This window comes from Nansenia antarctica, assembly GCF_963989245.1.
Source record: "Nansenia antarctica genome assembly, chromosome: 5".
Lineage (NCBI taxonomy): Eukaryota > Metazoa > Chordata > Actinopteri > Argentiniformes > Microstomatidae > Nansenia > Nansenia antarctica.
Window position 1 is genome coordinate 17,445,385 of NC_137690.1, and position 20,013 is coordinate 17,465,397.

The 20,013-nt window shown below is 41.3% G+C and overlaps 2 protein-coding genes across 2 annotated transcripts; one reads left to right on the plus strand and one right to left on the minus strand.

Moving 5' to 3' along the window:
* Positions 1-1,489: 1,489 nt before the first annotated feature.
* On the minus strand, positions 1,490-5,598 carry LOC308157817 (solute carrier family 2, facilitated glucose transporter member 11-like; the record flags this gene model as incomplete). Its single annotated transcript, XM_080531418.1, has 12 exons — positions 1,490-1,672; positions 1,864-1,991; positions 2,136-2,211; positions 2,315-2,416; positions 2,754-2,864; positions 3,033-3,220; positions 3,535-3,683; positions 3,805-3,934; positions 4,283-4,407; positions 4,521-4,681; positions 5,043-5,141; positions 5,524-5,598. 12 exons carry the CDS (start codon positions 5,596-5,598, stop codon positions 1,490-1,492), a joined length of 1,527 nt encoding a protein of 508 aa, XP_080387544.1.
* A 1,237-nt stretch (positions 5,599-6,835) lies between these two features.
* LOC308157223 (uncharacterized protein) lies at positions 6,836-19,373 on the plus strand (the record flags this gene model as incomplete). The annotated part of the gene is made up of 12 exons (XM_080530731.1): positions 6,836-6,950; positions 10,460-10,571; positions 11,166-11,259; positions 12,132-12,186; positions 14,678-14,818; positions 15,020-15,180; positions 15,398-15,496; positions 16,235-16,380; positions 16,541-16,712; positions 17,576-17,688; positions 17,882-17,969; positions 18,117-19,373. The coding sequence occupies 12 exons, from the start codon at positions 6,836-6,838 to the stop codon at positions 18,168-18,170; spliced, it is 1,350 nt and encodes a 449-aa protein (XP_080386857.1). The 3' UTR covers positions 18,171-19,373.
* Between the last annotated feature and the right edge of the window lie 640 nt (positions 19,374-20,013).

Genomic DNA, 20,013 nt, shown 5'->3' on the forward strand with positions numbered 1-20,013 from the left:
TCGAAGCACTTCATGATGATTGGTGTGAGTGCCACCGGGCGGTAGTCGTTTAGGCAGCTCACCGTGCTTTTCTTCGGGACTGGGATGATAGTTGAGGTTTTCAGGCAGGGTGGGACGGTGGCCTGGGACAGGGACTGGTTAAAGATGTTGGTGAAAACCCCGGCCAGCTGGTCGGCGCAGTCTCTCAGCACCCGTCCCAGGACGCCATCGGGCCCCGAGGCTTTCCTGGGGTCCACCGCCTTCAGTACGCGTCTCACCTCATGCTCTGTGAGGGTGAGGCTGCTGAGAGCTGGAGAGAGTGGTGTTTGTGTTGCGGTTACCTCCGTTCGCCCCTCGTCGAACCGGGCGTAGAAGGTGTTCAGCTTTCCCGCCAGCAGGGGGTCGTCCTCTGCGGCTGTGAGCCTGTTGGCTCTGAAGTTTGTCATCTGCTGAACCCCCTGCCACATCCGCCTGGAGTCGTTGCTCAGGAGGCATTCCTCAATCTTCTCTCTGTGCTCTGCCTTGGCCGCATTGATGCCGCACTTTAGGTTGGCCCTGGTGGAGCTGTACAGCGGTGTGCTCTTCCCTGCGAAGAAGGCGTTGTCCCTCTCGTTGATCAGTTTTTGGACCTTCCCAGTCATCCATGGCTTCGTGTTGGGGTAGACCCGGACCCGTTTGTCCACGGTGACTGAGTTGGTGCAGTTCACTATGTGGTTCAGAACCGACGACGTGTACTGTTCCAGGTCCTCATGCTCATATTCCTGCCATAGGGTGTCATTTAGGCAGATCTGCAGTGGAGCGGACCCTTCTGGCCAGGTTCTGACAGTCTTGGTGGTGATGGGAGCACTTTTCCCCATTGTAGTGTATGCAGGAATCAGGAGGATTGACACATGGTCAGACATGCCTAGATGAGCTAGCGGACTAGCCTTGTAAGCACGTTTGATGTTGGTGTATACCTTATCCAGTGTTTTTTCTCCTCTCGTTGCACATTTCACATGCTGATAGAACTTGGGTAGTACTGCCTTCAGGTCGACATGATTGATAGTATACATTTATATGTATTAATATTTGATCACTTTCACCATAAACTAAGCAATGTTAATTGTGCAGTATATATCAGACTGACAAGTTGTTGACATATTTTATTTTTATTAAAAGATATTAATAGACATTTCAAAAGCCAATATGCAGAAATATATCATGTCAGTAATGTATCCTACTTTTCGATAAGGTATTTGTATAATTTCCAGTCAAATTCTACAAAATAACAATGAACATTTTCTGGACTTGTGACTTAAAAACACAGGTAAGTGAACTACAGTACAAACCAATCACTTATTCATCATGATTATGTTGCATATCCATTACAGTTCTAATGTTCTGAGGACCTGGTCATAGAAAAGAATAGCGCTTAAAATAGTTATTGTGTTGTTTCCTTGGTTGAAATGACAATGTTGATTATGTTCTTAACAGTGGAATATACATTGAATTGTCAGTTTTACAGAGGGGTTTATATTAGTAACCTCTGACGGATGTCAGCTTTCGGGGGCTTCCTCTTGTCTCTGGATTGAAACTCTGTGTGGATCTCCAGGAAAGTCTTGTTCTTAGTCTCAGGAACAACAAAGAATATGTATATTGCCACCAAGGAACAAATGACCAAGAACACCAGGAAACAATAGTGCTGCAACCCAGTCTGTGGATGTAAAAGAGCAGATTTAGGATCAGCTTTAAACATATTTATCTTACCTCAGTATCTTACTGTATCTTACCTCAGTGTTAGTATCCAGTCCTGCTTAAAAAGCAAGAACCATATAAGCTATACATTAATGGTAGAATACTCATGGAAACACCAGCCGTGAAGTGAAAATCACAGTTGGCACCTACCACAATAAATGGGAACGCCATGCCTATAAAGAAGAAGCTGAGCCAGTTGACACAACCTCCAATCATGTAAGCTGCAGGGCGTGTGGTTTGTGTGAATAACTCAGTGGTCAAGATGTTTGTCACACCACCTGCAAGACACAGGGTACAGTGTCAGTTTAAAACAACTCAACACTCTAGCTTATCACCACCAGTAAAATCATGGTTTCTCCAGATCACACACACCCTCAGCTTGGAGATACTAGCATAAAGTTGTGATATGTTCTGTTAGTTACCTGGTCCCAAGCCAAAGCTCAGAATGAAAGCAAAGATGCATGCCATACTAAGATAAGGTACCCAGGGGCCGGCATCCTGTGTGTAAAGAAAAGAGAACCACAACATACTCATAAACCAATGTTTTGTACATATTTCAGTAGGATGCTAAATGAAGTGGAATTGGTCAAAGATGTTTTACTTGAAATGTGAGGGTCAGAGTGAAGAAAATGCACCAGATGGACATAAGTGTGTACCCTCCGATGATAAGTACTTTCCTTCCCAGAGATTCGACAAGCATGCCCTGAAAGATACAGCATCTCACATGACATTGCAGCAAGCCAAGTATGGAGAAAGGTAAGGTTTTTTAAGTGACCTTACAATCAGTAATCTTCTGACACCATCATCTAACAACATCAAACCACTGGTATGCACATGACATACTGTACATCAAACATAGAACCATTGTTTTCAATGAGAACACTAGGTAGACATATGGTGGCTAACAAACCAAAGCATAAATATGTTAGGGATAATTCATGTGGAAAACACAAAAGCATGCGGATGCATGGCAAGGGGAATGCGACACATGGCTCTGAATACTATAGGAAATGTGTATATGATGGCTAATTGCTACTTACACAGGTCAGGGCAGTGAGACACTCACAGGCTCCAGTTCCTACAGTAACATGTAATATCATATCGTCTGGAATGCCAGCCTCGGCGAACACATAATCTGCATAAAAATAAATCTGTAACAGAGAAATGGAAAACACAAAGCAAAAGAGCACCAAACATTAATGTCAAGCAAGTTTCATCTACTGATTAGAATACTCTATTTCTAGTATGTGACTTGTGTTAATACAGATAGATATGTCAGCCTGGAGGGGACATCAAAGGGCCATGTGCTGCTGACGTACAGCGTTGATGCCGTTGAGCTGCTGGGCAGAGTGCAGCAGGATAATGGTCAGGAGTTGCCATCGGAGGTTCCTGTCTGAGAACAGCTCCCATGGCTTCTTGGGTTTAATTCCCATAGCGCTGATCCTCTCACTCTCCATGTCCTCCCGCTCACTGTCAAAGTTATCTGAACCGTGCAGTTTTTGCATTGCTGTGGGGGTCAAAGCATAACATTTCTGTGTCTAATAAGGCAGATTTTTCAGTATTCCGTCATGTGCTTGAGTTTAGTGGGAACATTCTCTACAGCTGATGTTTCTGCGTCTGCTGACCTTAGATAAGAAAGACTAAATCATCCCCCATTAGAAACTTCCCGTCATGCGCACCATGTTTAATCACTATAAACGGACTGAGGGTGTCAGCTCTCTCTATTAAACAAATAAAGGATAAAAAACAAATATATAGGTTTGGTTGTCTGTCTTAAGAGTTTTCCAATTGATTTAATATGCATTTCCTCTATTAATGTACCTTGTTGACATAAAAGATCATCTCCTCTGTCAATCAGCAGGTAACGAGGGCTCTCTGGGAACCAGGGCAGTGTGAGGAGTTGTATGAATGCTGGGATACAGGTGGTGGCGAGCAGGATGGGCCAGTATTCTTCTTTTCCAAGAAGCTCACTAAAGGACCATAGAAACTCAGTAGGAGAAAAAACACAACCCTCTATCAAAACATAATGCACTTTTTTGTCCTTTTTCACATAGCTATTCTAAGAGTCAAGAGTGGGTACAGTGTACTTACTTGAGCCCAATCACCTGTCCAGTAACAATCCCCCCAGTGATGAAAATGGAGGTTCCCATCGCCATGGCACCACGAAGTGCCCTTGGGGCAATTTCCCCCAAATATAGAGGCTGGACGCATATGGAAATGCCTGCCAAGTGAAGTCATAAGAAATATAAATAAGCCTCTGTTAGAGCTCTTAACCCTCCCCAGCATATAACTCTCAACATGTTCCTCTTTTGTTTACACCTGTGTGCAAGTCAATAAAACAAAAACTAATATCTCTGCTTTTTCTCATGCTATGTGCTGTCTGGATAGAGTTATCCTTCTGTGTGCATGAGCTCAATAACTACGCTGGGATTTCACATAACATTCAATAAATGTACTTATAGAAGAAAATACATGCCTCTGCATCATATTCTAGAAATAACGATATCAATGCATGATGATATCAACACTTCATAGATTAACCACGCAATCCCCATACTAAAATATTTACCCGCATTTATTCCTATGAAAAAGCGTCCAACGATGATCAGTTCAAATAGTCCAGTGGGATAGCTCAGGCCCATAAACAGAGCAGCCAGTAAGGCAAATATGTTGTTGACCAACAATGTTCCTTTTCTGTGACAGGTAATATTCACAATTGATTAACAGTGTAGTAAATGTGCCATGTATGTGAAAGCTAGCAGTCAAAATCTGCCACATCTTTAAAAATCAAAATAAATTCTTAATACCTCCCAAATGTAATAGCCAGGGTGCCACCAATAAGTGCTCCAATAAATCCTCCTATAGTGAAAATGGATACTATAGTGGACCATAGAAGAGTCAGAACTTCCTCTGAGACGTGAATATCATAGCGCTCCAGCCAGGTTTGGTTGATGAAATTCTGTATAGACTGAACAAAAAAGGAACATTTACTCAATACAGACTTAATTCATAAAGAGATTAATTGGTTCAATTGGTTCAATTCAATCTGAATTTCCAAGTGCATGATTTGAGTATTCAAATCATACAGTACCTCTGAATGTGTGTGAGAAATGTATGAAACAAATAAAAGTTGCACAACTAGGCCACTACAATCACATAGTTCTTCTTGTCAAATCATGACTATGTGGTGGGACCTAAGATTTACTGAACCTCAAAGGCTGCATGTGACTGCCTCAGACAGTGCTGGGTAAATGAGGACAAGACATAAAACAAATAAAAACTATTATTAATATTCTTATGTAGAATTCATGTTGACAAACATGTCTTACCTTAGTGGGGGCATTGATGACAGAAACATTATAACCATACTGAAAGGTCCCTCCAATGCAAGCTGCACAAACAGCCATTAAAAGGGATTTGTTAGGACACTGTAACCAAATAAGTACAATTGACGAGTAAGTACATTTTGAGTGATTAAAAATATGCACATATAATTTCTATAATAAGAGCATATTCAATGTCCAGTGTTGAACATGATAATGATGGGGAATAGCTTCAGCAACAATAATCATCACCAGTTTACCATTTAGACACCATTTAGTATTCAAAATTTGAGGGCCCATTTTCTGTGTAAAGACATTACATGTCACAAAAAGACATGTAGACCATACTGCATAAGCCTTCATGAATTATTGATAGGCTACTGATTATAGTTTGTAGGCCCATTCACATGTAGCCTAAACACAGTATTAGAGTTATTATTATTATTGTTATTATTAATATTAATATTATTATTATTATGATACATACCTTAATTTTCCCTTTTGATTCCTTAGTATCTTTGAGCAAAGGTTGATATTCCGTATCCCCATTTATTTTGGTCATTCTGAACCCTGTATTCATTTTTTTTTTTTACAAATTATGTTTGTGATGGCTATGTAAACGCGTTAGTTGTTTTTTTTGTTGCTGTCCACCACAATCTAACAAGTATGTTACACAGTTGACTCTCTCTCTCAGCGCTCATCCTGGGCGATAGGGAGGATCAGTCGGATGCGCAGTATAAATAACGAGGATGATTCAATTGATCATTTTGTACTAAGCATGACCGATATTCCCTTGTCTATAAGCATGACATTCCTTTCGAAAAAAAAAAACTTTTTTTGACGTGTGCGTAATTCAGTTCTCTGTACAGACATAGCATTCAAATCAATTAAAGGACAGGCATGTCTCCCTCCCACCAGCCACAGATAATCAATTTCGTGAAGTCATCAAACAGTTGGCCAGTATGCTTATATTTTCTAGCCTAATAATAGTAAAAACTAAATCAGTTACCTGTTTTGAAGACTCTTTACTGCTATTCATTTTAAGTCGTTAATTGAAGCAAAATTCAGGACTCAGTCATTTAGTTTTGCCTCTACAGCGTACTTGCCGTAGCCTACTTTGATTGTGGCACAAGGACAGCATATTTACGATGTGATTTGAGCAGATTTCTCATTCATATACCCTGGGGCGATCGAAAGTAGCCCTCAAACATTCCATTCCTTTTGCGCACAGGCACAGCACTGACCTAAATATAATTAGAAATATGTGAAAACACTCTTTGATAACTCCATCTGACCATTACCAAAGGTATTCTTTTTATAATTCTAAAAGTTATACAATTATTTTCACATTGTATCTAAATGTTCTGGTCATAAGTCGGCTACACTTTTATTGATCAAAGACCTCGTTGTTTCTGGAGTCAAGTGACCAACAAAGATTTAAGCCTCCTGTTGGCCAGCAGCCGACCATTCCACAGTTATCCCCAGTGTGTACCTCCAGTCAACTGTATTACCTTTTGAATAAAAGCTCCAATAACATTTGAAAACAACTGTAAAACAAAGCATTTAGAAGACATCATGTACACCTTATTTTACCCTGGGAAGCTAATGGTCTTTGTGAAAGTGTGGCAACTTTTAACGGGCTCTGAAGCCCTGGGACTGGAATCAGAATGTAGAAGTTGTAGTTATCATTTTTGGCCTCCGGGGGGCGTTGTAGGTCCAGTTAGCTGGGTTGGTGCAACACTGTAACTGTTCCCCCTATCGTTCTGAAACTGGTGAAAGGTAGTTCTTCTACTGCCATAATGTCGGGCGGTAGAAAGCCCCGTTCGGTAGCAAACCCTTTGGAATCTGCGATTACCACACCCGGTGAACGAATTTTGAGAGAATGCCACAGTTTATATGTCGACAGCGAAAACGGTAATTAACATGCTCATAACTAATGCACATAGCCTACAATAGCCTACCAATCGTGGAAAAAACAGCCATGGATAGTCGTGCTCAGGCTTATGCAACAAAGTAGACAGATTCATTCCAAAGTTTCCTCTGACTCAAAAGTTTATACAAAGCATTGCTGTATAAAGTCTATAAGTATAATTCTATCTTAAACTAATCAATAAGCTGACACTGTCTGTCACCTGTTTGTGACATTGACACTTGGACCATTGCTGTAGTTCTAGTACTGGACTAACATTAATCAACATAGGGGCAGTTTATAGTGGTTAACTTCTGTGCTTCTTCCTCTATACTGTAGTCAGTTTAGTCAGTGTGGTTTTGGCACTTATTTCCAATGTGGAAAGGCACTTTATCACATTGTATGCTTATTTATGCCTAATTTATTTCACTGTTTTTCTCAGGTTAGCAGGCTAGGTCAGAGTATCTCAGGGCCTGTTGATACAGATGGCCCTATCTATCAGCAGCCTATGGTGTTTAACAGTGAGGTGCTCGCAATGACAGACGTACCCTTTATTTCATGTAGACATTTTTGTATACAGTGGGGTGCTAAAATGTGGGCACCCCTAGTCAAAATGCCTTTTACAATTAATATCTAAGTGAAAAGAAGCAAACCTAACCTCTAAATGGTACAAAGTTAAACATGACACATTTCATCACATTTTAAAGCAAGATTCTTTTTATTTATTTTTTTACAGTTGAATAATAAAACAAGGAAAAAGGCGTTGTGCAAAGGTTTGGGAACCCTGTCAGCTAGTACTTTGTAACTCCTCCTTGGGCAACTACTATAACAGCTTGCAAACGCTTCCTGTAGCCAGAGTCTTTCAATTCTTCTTTTGGGACTTTTTCCCCATTTTTCCTGGCAGAACACCTAGCTCAGAAATATTCTTCGGCCTTCTTGCATGCACGGCATGTTTGAGATCTCTCTACAGACTTTAAATAATATTCAAGTCTGGGGACTGTGATGGCCATTCTAAAACCTTCATCCGTCTTTCCTGGAGGTACTTCAGGTATGCTTTGAGGTATGCTTCCGGTCATTGTCTTGCTGGAATACCCAACCTCTCTTCAACTTCAGTTTCTGGACTGACCTTCGAACATTAGCCTCTAGAATGTATTGATATTTGGTGGAATCCATTCTTCCTTCCACCCACACAATATTGCCTGTGCCTCCAGCTGCTACACAACCACAAAGCATAATGGATCCACCTCCATGCTTAACAGTTGGCAAGGTGTTCTTCTCTACAAATGCTTCACCCTTTTTTCTCCAAACATACCTTCTTTGGTTGTGGCTAAAAGTTCAATTTTGGTTTCGTCAGTCCAAAGCACATTGTTCCAATAGGCTTCAGGTTTCTCAAGGTTTTCTTTTGCGTACTTCAGACGCTTAATTTTGTGTTGAGGTCGTAGGAAAGGCTTCTTTCTGGCAACTCTGCCATAAAGGTCTTTGTTGTTTAAGGTACTCTGTATTGTTATCCTGTGAACAACTAAACCGGTGTCTGCTACTCTTTTTTACAGCTCTTCTGCAGTGATATGTGGGTTCTTCTGAACATTTCTCACCAGATCTCGGGCCATTCTATCTGAACATTTTCTTGGTCTTCCAGATCTTGCCTTGACTTCAATTGTTCCATTTATGTTTCTGACAGTGGAAATGGGTAGTTTGAAATGTTGCGAGAGTTTTTTGTAGCCTTCTCCTTGATGGTGGAAGTGAACTATCATGATTTTGACATCCCTGGACTACTGTTTAGAGGAACCCATGGTTTTTAACACCAGACACAACAGCCAGTTGGATACTTTAGAAGGCATAGAGTTGCTTCAGAATATATAGTTCAACCTTGGAATTATAATCACATGACTCATTGAAGCCCTAATGAGTAAATCACCTTGGTCTGGGCCTTAGTAATCATCTTCTCAAAAGGTAACAAAGAATAATCCAAAAGGGTTCCCAAACGGGAATAATCCAAAAGGGTTCCCATATATTCAACAAGGTGCTGGAAACATTCCTCAGAGGTTTTGGTCCATATTGACATTATAGCATCACACAGTTGCTGCAGATTTGTTGGCTGCATATCCACAATGTGAATCTCCCGTTCCACCACATCCCAAAGGTGCTCTATTGGATTGAGATCTGGTGACTGCGGAGGCCATTTGAGTACAGTGATCTCATTGTCATGTTCAAGAAAACCAGTTTGAGATGATGTGAGCTTTGTGACATGGCGCGTTATCCTGCTGGAAGTAGCCATTAGATGATGACCAAATTCTGACCCTATCATCTGAATGTCACAGCAGAAATCAAGACTCATTTTAACAATCTTCTATTGTCCAATTTCGCTGGGCCCATGCAAACTGTAGCCTCAGTTTCCTGTTCTTGGCTGACAGGAGTGTGCACCCAGTGTGGTCCTTCCTCTGCTGCTGTAGCCCATCTGCATTAAGGTTCGACGTGTTCTGCGTTCAGAGATGCTCTTCTGCGTACCTTGGTTGTAACAAGTGGTTATTTGAGATACTGTTGCCATTCTATCAGCTCAAACCAGTTTGGCCATTCTCCTCTGACCTCTGCATTTTTCGCCCAGAGAACTGCTCACTGGATATTTTATATTTTTCTGACCATTCTCTGTAAACCCTAGAGATGGTTGTGCTGGAAAATCTCCCAGTAGATCAGCACTTTATGAAACACTCAAACCAGCCCGCCTGGCACCAACCATGCCACGTTCAAAGTCAGTTAAATCACCTTTCTTCCCCATTCCGATGCTTTGTTTGAACTTCAGCAGATCGTCTTGACCATGTCTACATGCCTAAATGCATTGAGTTGCTGCCACGTGATTGACTGATTAGATATTTGTGTTAACGAGCAGTTGAAAAGGTGTACCTAATGAAGTGGCTGGTGAGTGTAAGTACGTACTGTCCTTGGCTTCTAGATCTGTATACACAAGCTCGCAACAGGTGTCAAATTAAAGAGAGTGGCATTATAACAGATTACCGTGTTATTTGTAGTTCATTGGATCACCTTAAGTGGAATTTTTTGTTCTTTTAAGCCCTAGTGACTTAATCAGACATGTCAACGGCTGACAGAGACACTTAGACTATCTGGTAAGACTAGTAATATGATGAACTGGCTGACCTAAACTATTCTATTAAGTATCCAGAGGAAGGACAGCCACCAACCACTGTTTTGTAGTCTTTATGTGATGGTTACTTTTCGACCCACTTTGAATTCCATTTTGTTTTTCTAGGTGTTTTAGTTAGTCTTACAGTTACAGCTTTTTCTTACTTGACACAGTATTTAGTTTGAAGTGCTCATATTCCTCCTTTTTAACTCGTCTGTCAAACATGTTTCATAGTGAACCTACATGTTGCTAAACATTTGTGTGTGTGTGTGTGTGTGTGTGTGTGTGTGTGTGTGTGTGTGTGTGTGTGTGTGTGTGTGTGTGTGTGTGTGTGTGCGTGCGTGCGTGCTTGCCTGCCTGCCTGCCACGTGTGTTCAGGACTGGTGAAAATTGCAAGCAGTCTGGGCGTCCTGCTCCTTCCTCCCCGGAAGAAGATGATTGTGATGATAATGGGGAACCACTCTGCTGGAAAGAGTTCCTTCATCAACTGGTAATACTATAACCCCTCATTAGCTTTATCACTCTCACAGACCAGGCTAGGATCAGGAGCTGAGTAAGTGTGTGTGAGAATGAATTCAGGAAGGAATGAATGATGGAAGGTGGAGGTATTCTATTAAATTAGTAGTAAAAGAGGTGGATTAGCCAGTGACCTCACTGGAAATGGAGGTGGTGCAAGATTAGCCCAGATATAGTACCTAATCAACCAGGAGATCATAGGAAATGATTTACATAGGAAAGATGTCAAGCAGAAAAGTATTTGTTATGATATACTGTACATAAGCTGTGAAAATGTTTAGTTTCTAGGTGTACATTTGTTTGTACACCGGAGTGACCTTTTGATTGATTTCACTGTATCCTCAATGGTTTATTAGTATTTGATATGTGAAATCAATATTGTCTCATTGAATGTAAGAGTCTGTGATAAACCACATATGTATTTTTAAATCACTGGATTATGTTCAATGCACATACTGTCATAACATGTGTTGTTACATATGTGTTGTTACATAAATGTGTTGTTATATTGTTACATATGTGTTGTTACACACCAATTCTGAGCCGTCTCAAATTGCTGCCATTTCAGGTATGTGGAAGAGCATATACAGAAAACAGGTGTTGCCATCGAAACGCAGGGTTTTACTTTCATCACAAGTGGTCGAAAAAGAGAATCACTGACGGTAAGGTTGTACTTTCTAACCATGCTTTTATAACTTGTGTTTAGAGTGTCATAATGATAATAATGATTGCTTAGTGCTTTCATTATTGTTCTAGCCATATGGCTATAATTACTGTAGTTGGTTAGTCATCACTATTACATATTCAGAAAGGCTTTTCCCCCCCCCTGTCTCTTTCAATGCAGTGTTATGTGTGTGACTTGAATAATGTCTTTAAATACATCAGGAATGCAGCAGTAGTAGACATGCAACAAGAGCTTCAATGTGAGGCCACTTGTGTAGCCTGGTGAGGCGATGCATATGTGGCTGTGCTAGTGGCACTCCTTCTGTAAGTGGTGATGAAGGCTCAGTCTGCATGCTGCTCCTCAGAGGGGCTGGGCTGCACAGAAACGCACACACGCACGCACGCACACACACACACACACACACACACACACACACACACACACACACACAGAAGAGAGAGAGAGGCGTCTCTGCAGTACAACAAGACAAGGGAACAAGCTCTCTCTCCTCCCATCTCTCTCTCTCTTTCTCTCTCTCTCTCTCTCTCTCTCTCTCTCTCTTTCTCTCTCTCTCTTTCTCTCTCTCCCTCCCTCTCCCTCTCCCAAACTCTGATGAAGGAGAGGAAGATTAATTAAATAATTACAGTGAAGGTCTTGACTGGAAGGATTATCTGCTATATACAGGGCTCAAAGCAGGCACTCACAGGAGCTGATAGCCGCAGCAAAGCTCCTGGAATTGAGACCTAATGTGTCGTTTGGGGGTGCAAGGAGGAGAGAACAACTATCCTATCGAGCTGGGCTCTTCAGTCCACAAGTAGACATGTTCAGCATTTTATTATCACCTCTCTCACTATCTTCTCTCTTCCATAGGGAAATGCAACGCTACATCTATACCCACACTTCCGGCCACTCCTGGAGTTTAAAGGTATGGCTTCCCCAGAGGGTTTGAAACCCCTCCAGGGTTCTAGAGGTGGGCGTCTGTTTGTGGAACTATTAATTTCTTCTTCCTGTATGACAAATAATTGACTGTTAAGATTCCATCTTTTGCTGTGACTTAATCACTATGCTGTATACATAGTTGGTTTCACGCCAAGCTCGGCTATTGACAGAGTAGAGAGGTGCCAGTGCAGTATGTGACTGCAGTGGGCTTGAGCTCCAATGTAGTGGGGAAGGTGGTAGATAATGTCGATCTGGTCTGGGTGTGACCGGCTTGTCTCTGAGGAGGGCAGTGTGGCTCCACATTGACAGTGAGACATGTATAGAGCGGGAGTTCACTGGGTGCCCAGAGCACACTATATAACGTGTGACTCACACGCCCCACTGACAGCAGTGCGGTTGAGTCAGGAGGAGCTGCTGAGAAATGTCACAGCCATTAGAGACGGCACACACAGCCAGAAGCTCCAGCAGCATCTCCGCTGAGGAGCCACAGGCCCAGGGTCGGAGAATGGATCTGTCGTGGGAATACATCTTTACAACTCAACATCAGGGAGGCCTCTTTCCAAAAACATCTTAAGATGTGAACTCGTCAATGCGCATGAGGATGACTCATCAAAACGCTGTTTTATATCCTTTTGTGATATGGCCTTGTTCACGTAGTTTGTTTGTTGGCCTATAGGTTATCAGGATGTGTGTTTCTATATTTGCTAAAGTAACTCCAGTATGCTTTGATGTAAACCATGATTGAGAATTTTATGTTAGAACAGAAAGTGTTTAATCCTGCATGCCTGTTTTTAGCAATGTTGTATCATTGTTTTATTTATGAGTCTTGTACCAACCTGTCCTTAAGAGCTTACTTGTTCACATATCAAATTTGATGTACTGAAACCATTTCCAATCTGTAGTTGTTGTATCCACATTATTTAGGGATGGGCTGGTGTGATTAGGTTTTCCCTGGGTGGTTCTGTCCTGTGCTGTCATTCATGTCCGTGTGGTCCTGGTCTTGGGTGATGCAGCATTTTTTGCCGCCTTTGCCCTTTTTTGCATTGGATATGCCATTTATCCCTGTGAGGCAGCCGGAGCTAGCAGGGAGCCGATATCACTCATTACCTTTTCACCTTTCAAGAGGCTTATGGGCTGCTTATAATTATAGAATATATCACATATGGGCTAGCATGTCTGTATCTAATCTATCTATTTTAGCTATTCTTAAATGTTCTTTGCCTAATGACAACGGCCGCAGAGGTCTTCTCCTACAACACCTGTAGGGGCAGACTGGACTTTTTCATATTTAATGTCTCATAACTGGATCCCCTCCACCATTGGATGTAGTAACTGCCTAGATCCCCTGAGTGAGTCACTGTGTTGAAATGCCCCCCTGTTGTGCTGTGGAGACAGATCTTGAGGTAGGATCTTATGTGGATATTATGTTGATATGTCTTGAGTCAGCTTTGGTAAATGGTGATGGTCTGTGGATGGATGTCTATTGGAGCTTGTCTGGGAACCAGGGAGGAGGAGATTGATGCCTTAGCAAAGCAGCCATGGTGATGTAGGATAACCTTAAGGGAATGCTAATGTGTCACAACAGCAGCAGCAGCAGTACAAGGGTGTGATTTGTACTGGTTGTTAACACCTGCCTCTTGCTATGAAAAAGACCCAGTGTCATCCCAAGGCACCCATAGAAGGGGGGTGATGTGGACTTTCAACAGCCATTCTGTTCTGCTGCTCAGAGGGAGGGGGTGGAGGGCTCAAGCTCGTGCATGGTGTTTGTGGAATAATGTAACTGCACTACGCGTTGCTTCACAGTCGTTCTTCACTGGCTAGCTTTATGTCTCACTCCCCACCCTAAAGCTGCCAGTTGAATAGCTGTTGTGGGTAACCATGACAACAGACCTCTCTGCAGAGAGGATGGTCCGAACATTCAGTCCTAAGAATTGGGCTATGAGAGTCATCGAGGGTCGATCTATGAGGGCATTTGGCTTTTTTTTTATGATGTGATATTAAAATCCTGTTTTCAAAATGATGGGGTAACATGAGTTACGTATTACGTAGTTAAGTATGAGCATATACAATCTGAGAAGATGTATGTCAACCCATTCCAGCCATTATATCTGAACAATTCAGAAAGATTGGCTTTTTGGGAATGGAAAAGTCTGTCACCGACTCCAAGTGTCCATGTGCACGAGCTATCAAAGTATTGACCACAATGCGGCTTTGAGTAACAAATAAAACAAGACATTGGAGCTGACAGCCTTCAGTGGGCACTGGGCGTCAACGTCTTATTTAACACCCTGAACTTCTCCTGAAGGTGGTCCTGTAGTCTAGCATCCTGTACTTTATACACAGTGTATCTGGGGAGGCTGGTGGAGGTAGAAATCGGAGGACGGCACATGTTTGATACCATTCCTCATTCCATTCCATGCTTTACTACGAGCCTGTCATCAAATTTCGGCCTCCACCAGTCTCTATGTATGTTGTAGGTGTCACAGACTACCTGTCGGCTGAAATCTCCACCTCCAAGCAGAAGAAGTTCAGCCTGGTGACGTTCGTAGACACCCCCGGCCTGGTAGATGGGGACATGCTCTATCCTTTTGATGTCAACAAGGCCATCACCTCGTTTGGTAAGTGGGCAACACTTTACATTGGAGTTGCCCCTAACTGTTCAGTAACACTGTAATTACTGTAGTAACCTGTCTATTAACAGGTTATGCTTTTATTACTGCGGTAACAACATTGTAATAACATATAATTCAACTGTTCATTCATCACAAGCCGTGCCCTGTAAAGGTGTCTGTGTCCTTTCCGCCCATGTGTCTCTCCAGGGGAGCAGGCGGACCTGATCTTTGTCTTCTTTGACCCCATGGGCCAGGCGCTCTGCAAACGCACACTCAACATCGTGGAGAAGCTGAGTGAAAAGTGTGCAGACAAGCTGCGCTTCTACCTCAGCAAGGCAGATGAAGCTGGGCGCGAGATTGATAGACAGGTCAATACATTTCAACTGTCTGGCGATACATTGTCCATTTTAACCTGTATTCAGTATTTTGTTCAACCCAGATTAGAAACATATGAAAAAACTAAAATGTAGACATAGCATTGCTAATTGTGTTACAACATCAAGCTAAGAATAGCATAACGAGAATCACTAGAACACTCATTTTGTTCCAACTGTATTACCGTAACTGATGTTTCCTCACTAACAGCGGGTAATGATGCAAATAGTCCAGGAACTGTGTCGCCGACCAGGACTCAACAAGTGTGGTTTTGAGATGCCTACGATATACATCCCCAACCCACAGAAGGTAAGACATCATTAGTCAAAACTACTGTAGACTAATCTATCCAGACCTCGCCCTATACAGAGGTCTCTATTCCAGAAGTATAGTGTCGTAATATATAAATAGTATATATAAACCAGTGACCAAATTTTCAAAGTGTTAGAGTTGTTATGGAAGTCTTTACTGTAATGGATCTCCAGCTTGTGAGCAGATTTGGGCAAGATTGGAATTTAAAGTTTTCTGCTATCTCAGGTGCTAAGCGGCCATTGATTGCTCTGGAATGTAAATTTTCCTCCAGATCAGGACAATTGATGGCTAAGAAAGGGATAAATAATTTATAATATGACGGCTGTGAGAGTTATATGTTGTCTCTGGAGGGAACAGTGGTTGTAAACCATGCCGTCTGATCAGCCACCTTTGATACCAGCAGTCCCAGACGTGAGTAATCGCTCCCCCATCCTGTGATCAATGGCGGTGAAGCTGTGCAGTGGTTGGTGGATTTATGTATCCTTCCTGCACCAATTTATTTCCACTGAGAGATTGAGGCCCCACTCCCCGCAAAGTGCACAAGGCTGTCAATCAATACCCCTCGTTAGATTTTAGCATCAAACTTTCCAGCCTCAGCACTTTCAAACATGTGTACACATCATGTCAAATCCAGAGGTTCTAGAACTATTCCACCACATTGTGATTCTCATAACCACTGTCAATTGAAACACATTTTTGTTGCTTATTCTTCTCCTGTTCTGTGTTTGTGTCCAGCCTAGCCGGTGTGTGAATCAGATTGAAGGAGTATGTATGACCATAGAGAAAACCATCAACCAGGCTGTCCAGAAGACCCTGGACCACCTGGAGAAGGACTGTGACCTCATCTGCTCCACAATCAGCAGTAAACTGGCCCAAGACAGGTAAGACCACCAGGCCCACCGTCTCTGTGGTCTCCCTTATGTTGACTTTGGAAGTTCACATTTTTGGATCATTGAAAAACCTTCCTATTCATTCCCAATACCTTTACAACCCCCTCACACTCAACATCCGTTAACCCCCTCATCCTCTCTCTTCCTGCAGGGCAGACGTGAGCTTCAACAACAGTGCACGGCTCCACTCCTTCCTTTGTGGGGCGCTGGGCTTCTTCCTGCCCTTCTTCTTCATCCTCAGCTTCATCGTCAACACTTTCTCCAGAGAGGAGCTGGATGTGCTGCTGGGTGAGGTGCTGGCCCGAACCCTCAGTTTTTCCACGGTATGTGACCCCTGACCTGAGCCCTCGTATCATATTCACACTGTGTGATGTTTCATCAGTGTCAACACTTTAGGCTGAAGTGCCTACAGTGGTTGCAGGATTTGAGAAATGTGTAGGCATGGTGTATTTGATACTGTTTTATTAATTTATTATCTGTCTATTCCAGTGGATCGAGGAGAAACCCCCCACCGTCACACAGTGGTACAAATAAACTTTTAAGGTCTTTCCTATGGAACGCCTCAGTGCTACATTAAGGGGGAATGACAACTTTTTCTATAATATTTGGCAAGCCTTTCTTGATTATCTCCCTGATGATTTAGTTGACCTACTGCAGAAAGGGCGCCCGCGATTTGTTTTCACAAATAAATCATAGTAATTGGTTTTGCTTTTGTAGTCTCTTTACCTTTGACGTGACTCTGTTGTGTTTGATGTGTCATATATGTCCAGTGTAGTAATGCAACCCATGTATGCTAACCATTATTTTTGTTTTGTAACTTGACAATACCTGTGCTGTCTGATTGTTCTGTTGTGCAAATTGAATAAAATATTATATATAAAAATAAAATAAGGACAGCTGTTAAAGATGACAAAACAATGTATGTAATACAGGGGGGTATTCCATCAACGTCGCTAAAGATGTTTTGATAAGTCTCACAAGATTTATCAGAATAAGCCTGGATTTTCCTTTAGTGACGTTGATGGAATACCCCCCAGGGTACATGATTACTGCACATTTATTGTTGAGTAAACATAGATCACAAAGGCAAAGTTATCTTCATATAATTAACCCAGACTTGGAATCAGGCAGATTTCTCTTTGCCCCCTCTTCTCATGAATGCACTGTTCTGTTCTTGTTTCAACAGGCAATAGTGGTGTTTCTATGGGAGTGTATACCAGAGGATGGCCAAATATTGTCTGTGATCCTTGTTGGTGCTATCTGCTATCTTTTGTTGTTTCTTGCCAAGTATTTTGCGCGGTAAGCACAACCGAACTAATGCACGCATGTACGAATGCAGGCACAAACTAATGCGCGCACACATGCGCACACAAGCGCACACGCACACGCACACACACACACACACACACACACACACACACACACACACAAAACATAGAAGTTTGTTTATTTCCATGTTGAATGACAGTTGTTGACATGATTTTGCCCAAAGCCAAGGTAATAGGACTCTTACGAAGAAGGAGAAGAGGAGTCTTGCTGAGTATAATGATTATGTCCAGGATGCCGTTAAAGCCAAGAAGGTGAGAATTAATTTAATTGGTTCTAATTCTGAATATTTGGGTGAAGAAACTATTAAAACAACATAGTAGTCTGTTAGATTGATTACTGAGACATAACGTGTGTGTACTTTACAGTACATGTCATCTGTATCTTACTTCTTTCAACAGTCTAAATTGTATGAGGAGTATCTCCAGCAGTGTGCAGCTGAGTATGAATTCTGATGCGGGGGAGTCCATTGGTAATCTATACATGTCGGACTCTCTCATGGAAATGCGATTTTGTTGGATGTCTTCATAACCAACTGGACGCTCTAAACAGGTTCTGAACAAGGTATTAGAGCCTATGCAATAAGCAATAAATACACTCATAGGTAATCAGAGGTGAACGGGATTCAAAGTGCCTTTTATAGAAACTGTGAAAATGTGACAAAAGCAAATCTCATGTGTGTGTTTTTTTGCATGTGTATGTATTTACATCTGAAAGCACGGCACTGTTTACATGCTAATAGGCTCCATTGTCTTTATGACTTAAACTTGCAACTGCCTTTTTGCCAGCAAGGTGTTTCATAGTCTTCAAAAATCTTTAATGTGATGTTATATGTATACTATGTACTCTGAACATGAGTCCAAAACACAAATGCTGCATAAATATCATGTTGTTTTTTTACGGAGACACTACAGCAGGGAAAGCTTTGCATTGTAGCATAATTTACACAAACACAATTTAAACTGATATATGCTCATGTATTCTTGCCAGTACTAATCATACCAGACCTAAACTTCTCCAATGGCTGGTTTATGAAATACAATTGCCAGTGCTGTCTCCTTTCTCCAAAGATAATCTATTTATTTTTTTGAATAAATATGCTCAATCTACAGTATACAATGGCTAACACAGTGCAGTAGTCCAGTGTTAATAGATGTGAGGAATGTTTTAATGTTTGTCAACTGTGAAGTCTCAGTACACTGAAGTGTATTTTATCTCTTGGATATATCTCTTGTGATGTACACTATACCTTCTACTTGGTTCTTTCGTAAACCTTTCCTTTAATCTTACCTGTTTTATTTAGATCAGTGTATCAAATGCAATTCAAATACCAGATCATAAGACAGTTATTGTTACCATGTAATGCCATATATTTATTGGCATCTCGGGGTGTCTTACAATAAGTCTTTAGGTGCTTTATGCCCAAACAATGCAGAAACCCCTCTTCGGGCTGTTTGCAATCATATTTTGGAACAAAATGTGTAAGAATGTCTTCTATGTATCTTTGTGATATGTATTTGAGGATTCATTTCGTATTGATGCTCTTTCTAAGTATCTCTTTTCAATAATTGGCTTGTTTAATTGTATGTGAATTTATCTATTCTGTTTTAACCTTTTTGAGAAGCATTTTTATGTTTTTATGACCTATAGAATGTCTTCCTCCAACAGTCTGTAGTGATATATAGTTGTCATCATGTTGCAGTATTTCAAAGTATGAGGCCTCTCATAAAATCTCAATGTCATTAAAGTTGATTATTAAATATTTTCTGCTTTTTCTGAAACTTGTTTTGGCTCTTCTTTGTATAATTTTTTTGATGTAATGTTACATAGATGCTGTATTGCATAATGAGGTACAGTATATAGACAAAAACAGAATAGATTATCCTAATAATCTCAAGACACATGTCCCGACACGTTCTGCTGTACTAAGAGGCTTTCTGCCTTGCCTTTTAAAGAAGCGCTGTCATTGCAACACTTGCAGTACAATGAGCAGTAAAGAGCCATTATTGAATACTTTTATTTCAAAGTTTCCATTATAAAAATACCATTCCAAGCTTCTCTGTATGAAGAATATTCCTTTCAAAATTATGTGTTTATGGCTGAAGTCTTTTTTAAATCTTCATCATGCCAATAAAATGGAAATAGTTATTCCTCTACACACCAAAGAAAACAGTAAATTGTGAATGAAAATGAGAGGATCGCTTCAAATACAGAGAACCAATGTCTGGCAAAAAAATAAAAGCCACAAATTAATATATTTTTGCAACGGGACCAACCCCAATATGACCAGGACTTGAA